The 12,764-nt window shown below is 41.6% G+C and overlaps 2 protein-coding genes across 3 annotated transcripts; one reads left to right on the top strand and one right to left on the bottom strand.

The window, feature by feature from the left end:
- The first annotated feature begins 1,129 nt into the window (after positions 1–1,129).
- Positions 1,130–4,239, top strand: rdh20 (retinol dehydrogenase 20). The gene is made up of 5 exons (XM_088423373.1): positions 1,130–1,663; positions 3,037–3,135; positions 3,252–3,397; positions 3,718–3,849; positions 3,919–4,239. The coding sequence occupies exons 1-5, from the start codon at positions 1,211–1,213 to the stop codon at positions 4,037–4,039; spliced, it is 951 nt and encodes a 316-aa protein (XP_088279499.1). The 5' UTR covers positions 1,130–1,210; the 3' UTR covers positions 4,040–4,239.
- Positions 4,240–4,436: 197 nt separating this feature from the next.
- stau1 (staufen double-stranded RNA binding protein 1) lies at positions 4,437–12,605 on the bottom strand. Of its 2 annotated transcripts, none has more exons than XM_088423371.1 (15): positions 12,428–12,605; positions 10,649–10,909; positions 10,024–10,145; positions 9,782–9,938; positions 9,529–9,682; positions 9,256–9,427; positions 9,081–9,176; positions 8,798–9,010; positions 7,361–7,504; positions 6,756–6,902; positions 6,592–6,667; positions 6,204–6,517; positions 6,005–6,127; positions 5,217–5,296; positions 4,437–5,121 (listed from the first exon to the last, which is right to left on the bottom strand). In XM_088423371.1, exons 2-15 carry the CDS (start codon positions 10,839–10,841, stop codon positions 5,034–5,036), a joined length of 2,079 nt encoding a protein of 692 aa, XP_088279497.1. In that variant the 5' UTR covers positions 10,842–10,909; positions 12,428–12,605; the 3' UTR covers positions 4,437–5,033. The 2 variants fall into 2 exon arrangements, with proteins under 2 accessions (XP_088279497.1, XP_088279498.1); XM_088423372.1 differs by having other exon boundaries at positions 9,529–9,679.
- Positions 12,606–12,764: the final 159 nt, after the last annotated feature.

The following is a 12,764-nucleotide window of genomic DNA, read 5'->3' as shown; positions in this document are numbered from 1 at the left end:
TATTACTTTTGAATTATCATTTGACGTTTGTATTTATACAAGTAGTTCAAACAAATATAATTGTTTCGTTATACAACAATTTTTTAAAAATCAGGCTTGAAAGTTGAATGTAATAAGTAACATATGCAACAGTGCAAGCATATGTTACAAGGAACATTTTTTAATTACACAACTATACAAAATATACAAACATACTGGCTGTATCTCAAAACTGTATTTACTGTACTAACTGTCGATTGTGCATTCACTTTACTTTATCCCACAACTTATCTTAAGTCTAGTGTCTAATGTTATTTCATTTATTCTGCTAGGTAAATGTCAAACCAAAATTTGGTCAGAGTACGACTTGGGGGGACACACTCCATATATATAAAAAAAAATAATTAAAAAAAAAAAGAAACCACCTAAATATGGAGAACTTTAAGACGACTAAATAAAGCATTATTGGTACAATTACATACGTACATAGCTCACATGCCAAACGTTTCAGGTAAAACAAGGGTGCCAGTGTTGAGAGAGCAAAAACACAATCCTCCTAATACCACAGAGATTTACAGTTTATGAGTATAATCTGCTTCTTATGCTCTCGAGCCGCCAATAAAATGTGTTAGTTTTTACACACCAAATTTGAATTTCCTCCAACCATTTTCTAGAGCTGCTTATCCTCACAAGGGTCACGGGCCTGCTGGTGCCTATCCCAGCTGTCTTTGGGGCAGTGGGCGGGGGACACCCTGAACTGGTTGCCAGTCAATTGCAGGGCACACACACACACAAACAAGCATTCGCGCACCAATCTGCTGGGTCACAAGAATTTAGAGCAAAAAGCAACACATTCTCTTCGAAAGCCACTCTTATCAAGCAAGTGGGCAAAAATGCGAAAAGGTGATTTTCTGACTCGCAAGCTACAAGCAGACGGAGATTCACTGTGTATGAACTGTTACTGTTTCACGTGCAAATGTAGAAAGCTATGACCTCCTTACAAAGGGTAGCATTCTATGTACTTTAAGTTACTTTTCTTGGCATTGGCCAAGTAATGAGGAGCTCAATGAGGAGCTCAACGAGGAGCTCAACGTATTTTTCCTAATCTGGAGAGGGTGCTTATAAGCAGCAGGATGGTGGCTGAGAGCCATAGACGGCTCAAACAGCAGCTCGGACGTCTGCATGAACTCACTCGCCATTTGTGAAGGTCAGCAAGTCAAAACGAGTGACCATGATATTCTTCATGGACCTGCAGATGATGCTGCTGGACATCATTTACTTCATCCTACGCAACACCGTGCGAGCGGTGCTGCGACCGCGCATCAAGCCAATCGACGGCGAGGTGGTGCTGATCACCGGCTCGGGAGGAGGCCTGGGTCGCCTTTTCGCCCAAGAGTTCACCAAGCAAGGCGCCGAGGTGGTGCTGTGGGATGTGGACGGCGCCGCCAATGAGCGCACGGCCAAGCTGGTGCGCGACTTGGGGGGCAAGGCGCACGCTTACACTGTGGATGTCACCAAAAGGGAGGACGTGTACCGCTACGCTGATGTGGTGCGGAAGGATCTGGGGCGGGATGTCACCATGCTGGTGAACAACGCCGGAGTAGTGGCCGGTCAACGAATGCTGGACTGTCCGGACGAGCTCATCGAGAAGACAATTAATGTCAACTGTCTAGCACTCTTTTGGGTGAGGCTAACGTTTTTGTTTTAGTCCAGGATAAAAAATACGGAGCATTTGTTGAATGGAGAGCTATTCATAACAATGTTTAAAGTTCACTGCAAACTAAGTCAAAAAAGGGATATTACAATTTGTCTCTTTAAAACAACCACAATTTTTTGTTTCGTGGGTTAGGGTAATCTGTATGATTAAATACAAAAAAAAAAAAAAAAGTAAAAAGTGCCATAAAAAGAATGACGCAATGCAAACAGTTGGGTCAATATGACCCAAGAAACGACAAGAAACAACAGCAAAGCTACATTGATACACAGCATTTTTTTTTTAGTCACAGTAACTTTTGCTTCATCTTATTGAGCAATTGTAAGGAGTCCCTATGGTGACATGGAAGTAGGGCTGGGAATAAAGTCGACCAAATCAGGTAGTCAACAATAAAATTAGGTAAACTAAAAATAACAGCCTTGAAACTCCACTATAGTGACTTGGTTTTAGTTGTCGCAAATTCTACCTTGTTGGGAGCAGTCAAACATGAAATGTGCAGAGTATGCTCATCGTAAAGAAGGAGAAAAAGGTGAATTTCTAAATTAGGAACTTTTTTTCCAATAGTTTTCAGATTCATTTACCCTGATATCCCTTTAGTAATATTAAAACAAGAAATATTTATGCAAGAATTTAAGAGAATTATTATTTGCGGACTTGATTTTTTTCCAACTCACTAAGTAAACCAACATATGTAGTTGTTCTCAGACTGGTCCACCGATAGTCAATTATGAAAGAATGCCCACAGAACACTGTTGTTACACTTGGAAGTAATGCTGTCGGCAAAATCACAGCAACCGGGAACAAGGCATTTATTATTGTGATTATACTGTAGAGTATCGGGACAGAGACGAGACCATGTATTTTGGTGATCGAGACAGAGATCAGACTAAAAAGAGTATATATTACCGAAAAAATAAAACGACAAAATCACAGGTGATTTTTTTTTCTTCATTACATTTTCAACTAGTGCTGTTAAGCCATTAAAAAATTTTAAACTCATTACGCAATTGTCCATAAATATTTTCTCTGGCAGGGTTTATTTGTGAGGCCCAATTGATGAAATTTGAGCAGAGAACACTGAGATGATTCACCAAAGACTAACAACAACTAAACCTTGAATTGAAAAATGCAATTTCTTTCTCAGCTACTGGTACACAGAAGGTTGCTGTTAAAAAACAAAGCACACTAACATGATCCCTTTTACAGCATTGCTTACAATCCTCTTATTACGAAGCTGCTCATGCAACAAAAGTGCTGTTCACGTTGTGCAACACTCAGTTAAATAATGCTCCAACATTACGTACCACTACATCACTCTCAGTGATTGTGTGTATGTGTGCCAGACAGTGAAGGCCTTCCTGCCTCAGATGAAGGCCCAGGACCACGGCCACATCGTGACTATTGCCAGCGTTCTGGGACTCTTCAGCACAGGCTGCGTGGAGGTGAAAAAATTTGGAGGCTGACCTGCAGTTTTGACATTTATCTCAAATAAAACAATCTGAGATGTTTACCCATTCAAATCCATCATAAATGGATGTGTTTAATCCACCTGAGACAGGACTACTGTGCCAGTAAGTTTGCTGCGGTGGGTTTCCATGAGTCTCTGGCTCACGAGTTGCTGGCTGAGGAAGTGGAGGGTGTGAAGACCACTCTGGTGTGTCCTTACATCGTGGACACGGGCATGTTTGAAGGCTGCAAGATAAGGTGCGTCAACATTAGGGCTGTTCTGATCGGGTTTTATGCTGCTGATTCATATGTAAATGGGAGAAATTTACACATTTCTAAACTTCGACCTAGGTGTAGGTGAGGTCAGTGTGACTGGCCACCACATAGCCCCCTATCTGATCACTAAACAAATTTAATTTTTATCTCATCAAACCACTGCATTTGACCAATGTTAAATTGTTTACCTGTATACATAAGGACTATTATGGTACTTTGTGGTGCACTGAACAAAAGACGCATTTTGTTACTTATGCGTATTTCCTGTCATTTCCTACTAACATTCTGCTGACTGCCAAAAGAGAGGAAATGGAGCTGGTCCTGCCCCCTCTGGAGCCCCAGTACTGCGTGGAGCAGGCCATGAATGCCATCCTCATAGACCAACCTCTAGTGTGCATTCCACGTCTCACCTACTTGCCTGGAATCTGCAGAGCGTCAGTACCACATCTTCTCTTAGTCACACCAATGGAAATCTGCTCATGTTTTTTTGTTTTTTTTTCTAGGTTACTGCCATGGGAATCCAATGTGGTTTCATATCGTTTCATGGGTTCCGACAAGTGCATGTACCCCTTCATTGATGCCAAGAAGAAAAAAATGTTAAACGGTGTCAACTCAATTGCATGAGTTTTCACTTTGCATGTTAACATAATACATTTCATACAAAAAGTATTTCTGTAATGTGAGGAAAACAGAACTAGGGTACCACCAGGATTCACTCACATACCGAAGGTCAGAGCAAATGCAGAAGACGAAATGACGACTCAGACAAGTGGTTATCAGCTCTGCAGTTATGTTCAATCAAAATAAAAACTTCATTAAATGAAGGAACTCTGTAACTTCTGTTGTATGTTGTATACAACATAAAAAGTGACCTAAATTGTCTAAATCACATAAAGTGAAAACCAATACATTTTGTAGGTACCCCGTGCCTGTAATGTCTGATGTAATATGACCAAGAAAAAAAAAAATCCAGCAGATAAATGACACAAATAAAAATTAAATAGGAAAGAAAACACAGCGGTTTGTTTTGTACATATAAGCACGCAGGTTTATTTCCGACACAAAAGAAGGGAAAAGGAGTTAAGACTGTCCGCCACGCACAGTGGAGATAACATCACGTTACATCAAACGCTACACTGAAAGTAACACACTCTTTCTTCCTGGCCCTGCTTGTCGGTAACACGTCACTTGTGGTTTTTGAGCAAAAGCACTACAGAAAGATCAACAGCTGCACCCTAGACAATGAAATAACAAATGGGACTTTTTTTTCCCAAGAATAAACTAATGGCAGTAATAAAACAGTAATACTTAAAAACAAGCGTTAACAGGACATAATTCACAGTTTCAATCTCAAAGTGAAGCAAGACCCCCATATCACTGGCTAGGATGCAGCTATTCCCACTAGTGAGCAACAAAAGAGCATACAATTAAACAACATCAAGGAGCGCAAAACCAATATGTTCAGTTCGATCTTGTTTAACTGTGAACACGGTGCAACGGTGAATATGACTGACAGCCGCCAAAAAACAAAAAAAAAAAAAACATCCTGCAGCAACTTGGAACACAGTGTCTTCAAGTTTTTCCTCTAGTGCTTTTACAGTCAAGCCAACCTGATGGTCTAAACGCTGCCATCCAGGGGCGGGGCCAGTGTGCTTGAGTTAGCCGGTTTGGGGTGCAGCTCGCCCTCAAACTCGTGTTTGCCACAACTGTCAAAAAATAAGCCCAGTAATGAGAACGACGGGTCCGGTTTAAACAGACGTGTTTAAAATTTGACTTCATGCTATAAAGATAAAAGGCTTACCCAGGGGCTTTTCCATTTCCTGTTCGCTCGTTTAACAGCTGCTCGTACTCAGACAGCAATTTTAGTATATTAAGCGCAGCCTAGAGAGGTGAAGAAGAGTAATTCACTTCTAAGAATCAAGAGTTCAAAGAAAATGTAAGCATGTCGATCCCTATATGACTTTAGAATATTGGTAACAGGCTATGGTTAATTGTCGTTATGGGTCAAAAATGCTAATTGAGATATTATTAGAGGATAACACTGCACTTAATTTACTTTAGAGATGTTTAGGACAATACAAGGAAGTGCCAGGTAGCGGTTTGACCTCTCAACAGATTTAATTGGGCAAAAACATTGATTGAGCCTAAACTTGGAAAATCTCTGCAAGCTTAAAATTCCTCTCCCGGATTCTCATCCATCATGACCCCAGGATTAGTTGATTTATTGTTGCTAGTTGTAGTCTTTTATGGAAAAGGTTACCACAATTTGACTTTAAAATGTTGTCAAATGAAAGATTACAGGACCTTTTGGTGTGGCCTGCAAGAACATTATTTGATATTATATCAAGGCTATCGGGCCACAAAGAAAATAAAAATGTTTTGATTGTTCAAATTCAGTACATTTTTTTTTAATATGGTTAAGGTTTGAAAGGAATTTATCTAATTGCTTCAAATGCTTCTAATTGCTTTTGAAATGAGGAATTCAATGTCAACCATCATCACAAAGTGGCTTGACTTGAACTTGTAGCCTGGACAAATCCTTGGAGGACACAATAACGTGGTCAAGTGAAAACATAGTGATTGGCCTACCATATCATGACAGGCGTCGACATCTTTTCCCATTCCATGGCTGATGAGGGGTGGCTGGGAGGAGCAGTTAATCAGCGATACAAACTCGTTCTTATTATTTTTAGGGAAATCTTTGTATTCCACCTGCAAGCAAATAAGAACTTTTTGTAAAGCATACAATGCTAATGAGTTGTCCGATGGCATGAAAATTGATGACTACCTGCAATCCCTGCACTGACGCAAGGTAAGCGAGCTGTTCTGAGGGCCTAGTGAGGGGCCCGTGGGGTATCTGTATATTTTTGTTTTTTAGGATGGCCTCAGCAGTGTGGGACGTGCCGACGTACAGCAGCTCATTGGCAATTACGGCAGTGACGGTGGCCTTGCCTGTGTTTGGCATTACTCGGGCGTACTCCTTGGCCTGGGGTCCTTGGCAGGCCCCTACCGCTTGAGCCACCTCGGGCACCATGGGCAGGATGCCCGCAGGAAGCTGCTGGTGGCTCAAGTAAGGCAGGCGGAACTCCTCCTCCTTGGAACCTGTTAAATATTGTAGGATGTGACTAAAACACGAAAGGGGCCACAATTTGTGTATTCCAACCACAAGCACCCACCCAGTGGCACCTCCTCCACAGAGCCAGGTTCAAAGAATGTCACCTTGCGTCCATCACCTGGCTTTTTCACAGGGGTCTAAAAATTCCGCAAACAAGGGACATTTAAGATTAAACATACAGACAGGGTTGTGCTTTTGCATTACCTAAAAAGGTCAAACAAATACCCTCTCTTCAGTTTTAAGTGCCGGTTTGGGGGGCTGTGGCTGAGGCACTTTATATCCCAGCATCTCCAACATCTTCTCTGCCGCGTTCTTTTTGGCCACTTTCTTGCTCGGCCCCATGCCCTCCGCAGACTGGCCGCACACTCTCACCTGTAACAAAAGCATACAGGTAGCATATATTAAAAGCGGCTAAAACCTTGTTTATTAACGGCTTTTCTCACCGCACTTAGTGAAGCACAGTGCGCTATCAACCAACCCTTTCATCGTTCATGCGAAAAGCAGAGTGATTTCAGAAAGCTAATGGCAAAAGATCTTGACCGACTCGTACAGAAACCACAAAGCGTAACTGGAGGAAGTAATAAAAAAAAGCCAGTGTCCCACTGTGAGAAGAGAAATGTAATGGGGTCCATTTCACACCCAGCAGAAAAAGAACCTCCAGGCTACTTTCTACAATGTCGCTATGCAACCACTTCCAAATATAGACATGTTTGCGCCGGGACACCATCGTACCGATGCCCCACCCCACAGTAAACACCAGGAACACCAAATGCAGTGTGAAAACCCTTATGGGGGAGAACTGACGACCGCTGAGGTTGCTGCGGACCCACTTGCATGACAAATTCCCGACGCCGTGGCAGCCCTCTCTCCGTCAGCATGATGTACTCGGGCTCCTTCTCCTTCTTGGCCTGCTGGATCTGAGCCAGACGGCTGATGGGATTCATTCCTTGGCCGTATTCCGGGCTGGTCTGCAGCTGTGGGCAGCAAATGTGGAACTTTTGACAATGATTCATTTCAATCATTCATTTCAACATTTTTCATCATTAAGAATATTCTATGTCGTGAAGCAATGCAAGCATTAAATAACTCCACTACTTGGGAGAAGAAGCCAGTCATTCAACATTGCTGTCTCATTTTGTCTGTAGACAATTCAAACGGGAACGCTAGATTAAAGCTTCTTGAAATGGCAAAGAAGCTTTTTGAGGTCTGATCACAAACAAACTAATTTTTGCACATCCGAGGTTCTAGACTGGTAAACTCATAGCATTTTTAAAAATAGCTTGGTGCATGTATTTTCCATTGACTGAATTAGCTTGCAAGCATGGCTATCCATCCATTTTCTGTAGCTGCTTCTCTTCACTAGGGTTGGTGGCTTGCGCGTGCCTATCACAGCAGTCTTCGTGCAGTGGGCAGGGGACACCCTGGACTGGTTGCTAACCAGTTACAGGGCACACAGGGACAAACAACCATTCACGCACTCAATCACACCCAAGGACAATTTAGAATGTCCGATACACTTGCCATCCATGTTCTTGGAGTGTGGGAGAAAACAGGAGTGCCCGGAGAGAACCCACAAGGGCTCGGGTAGAATGTGCAAAATCCACACAGGTGTGCCGGAGCAAACTGGAATTGAACTTGGGAATCTAAACTGTGCGGCGCTCTTCCACAGAGCCACCCACATGTATTTTCTTTGACACATAATTCAAAATGAAGAAATGCAATGTCAGACCTTTGGATTAAGATCAACAAGCAAGAAAATCTAGTTGCCTCAGTTCAACCTTTGAGGTTCATTAAAAAAAAAAAAAAAATCTCCATAAAACTTATGAATATTGCATAACGAATAGACCTCCAACCCAGGACTGCTTGTCACTTGGCTGTTTTATTTCAAGCGTTGACATCTCATCAGGAATCAGTATGCTCTAGTTACTTTATTCTGTTACACTTGGGTTGTGCATTTGAATGTGAGGAAATTTTGCCTGGAGCCGTGCGTGCTGCTGCTTTTTGCATTCAGGCGTTTCTTATTTCTTTTGCTTTGTATAAAACGAGACTGGTACTGTACAAAAAACATTGCATTTTTGGCCATCTGAAATTAATTATGAAAAAAGAGAAATTTAACGATGAATTGATCATTTAGTTGCTCATTTTACAGATCAAACATACTTGTCACATTTATGCCATGCTTAAAGCTGTCAAACAATGCATTTTTTCCACAAATTAAATAAACCTTTCCAAACGACCTTTTTATTTTATTCTATCATTATGGATACCTTAATGATAGATTTTGTTTTCTTCTTGATGCGTGGCAGAGTCTTCTCTACTCTGGGTAGGTGAGGTAGCCTCTTCAAGTCCCCAAGCACAGCAGTGGCCGCCAACTTCTTGGCGATCTTTTTACTCTTCCCCTCGCCTTCACCAGTGAACTCTCCCACTGAAACGCGTACGACGAAGCTCTTGATGTGCGGCGGGCCTTCCTCTTTTAACACCTGGATAACACAGTGATGCTCACAGCTGCCAAAAGTTTGCTTAGGTGCCTCCAACTAAAAAGGGTGATACCTCAAAATTCACAGGTAGGTTGCGCTTCAGTGCAATCTCAAACACTTGGCTGATTTCTGACTTGTTGAGATTCTCTTCTTCGGGCTCTTCGTTCACCTGGGGAAGAAAAAACAAGTGATGCAATGAATGTATTGATTAAAATAGTCAAAAGCAATGCTGAGCGCACACCTCTCACCTGTGGCATTTGTTGCAATATAGGTTCCTTCTGCAGCACTTTAAGCGCCTTCCCAGCCGCGTCCTGCTTGGCCAGTTGCCGCGTCCGTCCTTTGCCCACAAACTGCTGGCCTCCAATGGATAGTTCCATAAAGTAGATCATTGGTCCCATGGGTGCAAATGGGTAGTAGTAACTGGACACACATTTAACAATGCATTGAAAAATAAATCAATGAATAAAAATTAAACAATTTAATTAAATAGAAAAAGAAGACTCAGGATGAGACAAACTTACTGTTGCATAGAGCGCTGGTAGGGCCCCGCAACACGGACGCCATAACTCATGTGTGGTGGTCTCATCGGGTATTGGTCAATGAGTTTGTAAATGGGCTTTTTACAAAGTCTTGCGCACAATGCGTTCAATTCCATGATTTGAATCATACCATCTGCTAGATCGGAAGCACACACAAAGGCAAACAATCCTGATACGAGCACACGTTACCACAAAAATGAATTTTCTTGTCATGAGGGTGGTGGGAGGCACCCACCTGAGTTCCTGCTTGTGTAGCGTGGTGTCCTGATGGTGGGCTTTGGAAGTACAGTCTCAGCCAGGGCAGTTGTAGCAGCGGAATGCTGGGCCTTCTTGATGCTGGTCCCCTCAGCATCCCAGTGCTGATCTCCCAGTGTGAGCCGCACTGAGAAAATCTGAAAAGACAATGAACATTATAAGTAATCATTTATTAAACAACAAAGAAATGAATCTTGTTTGTGTAAGATTCTCCCAACATACTTTGGAGTGAGCCGGTCCTTGCTCACTCAGTAGCTTATACTCAGGCTGGAGCTTGTTGAAACGGGCTAACTCATTCACCAAACACATGGGGGTCTTCTCTTTAGGGTTTGCCATGTTAGATACTGGAATAAAAGAAAACATAACTGGAAAATCTACATAAATGGCTAAAAGATCAAATACTAACGCAATGAGAGAAGAACCTTTGTAGTCAAATGTCCCTGACACATTCCATTTCAAAATTGAAGGAAAATTGAAGTAGAAATTTTGAGCAGTTTGAGGAAGGAATAACATGAAACTCTGGATACCACAAAACACAAGGCATCAACTGCACAAGCTCAAATAAACAACTTGTTACATACATTAATATGAAAGATTGAGTTTTTTTTTTTTTTAACCTTAACAATAACAGTGCACACTTGTATTATTACCAGGAATGTTAATAACCCTATGAAACTTGATACTTTCATTACACTGAATATTTGAAAAGAAATATATTACTTCATATGGTTAAAATTTCTAAAGTCAATCAATCTATTTTATTGCATTGCCTACATCAATTCAAACAGGAGAAGGCTTTCTAAGCAAACAATGCACCAAAAAAAAAAAGAAAAAGAAAAAAAAAAACCTGTGATGGTAGTGTAGGGTGTAGCTGAACCCGCAGGAAGAGCGGAGCTCCTGACGGGCTGGCTGGCACTCTCCGACGCCAACGTGCTTGCGGCACAAGGGATGCTGAAACCTGCTTGAGGTTGCCCAAGTTTCAGTGGAGCGGGGGCAGCGGTTATGGGATTGGCTGGACACTGGTATTGGAGCTGGGACATCCTTGATGCTCTGGATTTATCAGGGGTGCTTTGAGAGGATAAGTTTCAGTGTAGCAATGGTATGGAAACTGTTGATAGAAAAAAGGATAAAGAGGCACTGTTGTACAAATGAGAAATAAGATCATGGTAGAAACTTCTCACACAAGAACAGGTGTCACGGAAGACTTTGATTCATGATTCCCTAGAGTAGTTGAAAAAGCAATAATTTAACATGTAACAAAATTATGACCCAAAGTATGCACCGTCTTCTAATCTGACGTGGCACCTTTTCTCACCATGGCTACAAGATGTAGAAGTATGACAACAGATGGAAAGGGACTCTAACTTTACTGGCAACATTTAAGACGCATGCAGTGCAATCTGGAAATATTCGCAATAGGTTAGGGATATTGTTATCTGCATGAATGCAGGCATTACACAACGAGACCATTTTGTATCTATCACCCCAGTACAATTGCCTTCCCATCCCCAAAATCTGATGAAACAAATGTCATATGTGTGACATCCACTGAGTGGCTCACTAGCTCCCTAACTTGTTGTGAACACTGTACTTGTATATTGCATACATGGCCAACAACCTGAGGCAAACAGATATATGTATGTGGCAAAACCTGATATTTTAATAAATTCAGTTAACCCAATTAAATACATTTGGAAGTCATGTTCATGCTTTAAAATTTAAAACGGCATTGTAGGATTAAAAGCTGAAAGATGCTGCAAAAAAATCTAGGTGATGAAATTTCATGGTGTCTGGATGACATGGGCCCTGGAAAATACAATTTTCGGGATGCTGTAAAACGATGGAAGGGGCATAGCTGATAGGACCTAAAAAAGTGAGAGTGCAGTCAAAATAAACCCCTACGAAAAGATGTCTAGTTATTAAGGTTGAGATTCGAAATTTATTGCACTATTGTAACTACAAGTCACGTCATCCTCACACACACACACACACACACACACACACACACAATGAAGGTTTTCCCTTCCAACAAAGACCAAATTGTTTCTCCCGGCAAAAATGTGCACACAGGAGGATTTATATTTCCCGAAATACTTCATTTGTTGAACACAACAATCCGTTCGTGTATGTTCGAATCGAAAATCAGATTCTGTCTTTTTTTTTTTATTTATTAAGTAATTAATTAAGTAGGAGGGCTTGACGGCGGGCTAGCAAGAAAGCCTTCAAATGCGGTTTGGATTAATGCATACATTCGTCACTACGCACGTGCGTGCTCATTCAACTTGACAACAAATACATATTATTAAAGTCGATGTTAAAATAAGGCCGCCGGGCGAGTACTGCTGTCCAAACAGACCACGTCCGAGATGCCTAGCGTCCTTGCTAATACAGGTAACCACTCCAGACCCTTTGATTAATGCCGAATTCATCACATTGTAAAGCAAGTAAATTGCGTCAAAGCAGAGATGAATAAGCACCTTAAAAGCTAAGACAACTGACATTTTTTTTCCGGACATCGGTATGTGCGACTATTCTCATTTCTCTCCCTCAGTACAACCCGAGCACCCGACGAAAGTGCTAGTAGCTACGTTAGCCTCGGAAAAGTCTGCACAATACAGCGCCTCACCTTGGTGTTCTCCTATTAGGTTTGCAGATGCTCAATCGGCAAACTTGTTTGGTGTCGTCTAAGTGACTAAATAACCATTTTCAAGGGCTCATTTACGTATTTTTTAATCAAAACGTGGTCCCTGAAGAAGTAGACATGGGGAATACAGGGCAAACACTAAAGAGAATGGCCCGATTATCAAGTCAGGCTTTAGGAAGTGACGTAACGGGATTTTTTTCAAAAATAAAACTCAATTAATCGCCTGTATATTTTTTTTTTCTGGAACTGAAAAAAGGAAAAACTGTTTTGGATTTGTGGTTTCAAAGGCATGTTTCGATGCTGGGTAGAAGGCTCTTAA

This window comes from Hippichthys cyanospilos, chromosome 9 (genome assembly GCF_059441005.1).
Source record: "Hippichthys cyanospilos isolate Australia breed blue-spotted pipefish chromosome 9, RoL_Hcya_1.0, whole genome shotgun sequence".
Classification (NCBI taxonomy): domain Eukaryota; kingdom Metazoa; phylum Chordata; class Actinopteri; order Syngnathiformes; family Syngnathidae; genus Hippichthys; species Hippichthys cyanospilos.
This window is presented reverse-complemented; position numbering and strand designations above follow the sequence as displayed.

Coding starts and splice junctions, on each gene's coding strand:
- rdh20 (XM_088423373.1), top strand. CDS start 1,211: ATGATATTCTTCATGGACCTGCAGATGATGCTGCTGGACATCATTTAC. Junction 3,398..3,717: donor TTTGAAGGCTGCAAGATAAG/GTGCGTCAACAT, acceptor GACTGCCAAAAG/AGAGGAAATGGAGCTGGTCC. Junction 3,850..3,918: donor TTGCCTGGAATCTGCAGAGC/GTCAGTACCACA, acceptor TTTTTTTTCTAG/GTTACTGCCATGGGAATCCA.
- stau1 (XM_088423371.1), bottom strand. CDS start 10,841: ATGTCCCAGCTCCAATACCAGTGTCCAGCCAATCCCATAACCGCTGCC. Junction 10,146..10,648: donor ACCCTACACTACCATCACAG/GTTTTTTTTTTT, acceptor CTTTTATTCCAG/TATCTAACATGGCAAACCCT. Junction 7,505..8,797: donor AAACAAAATCTATCATTAAG/GTATCCATAATG, acceptor TGCTGCCCACAG/CTGCAGACCAGCCCGGAATA.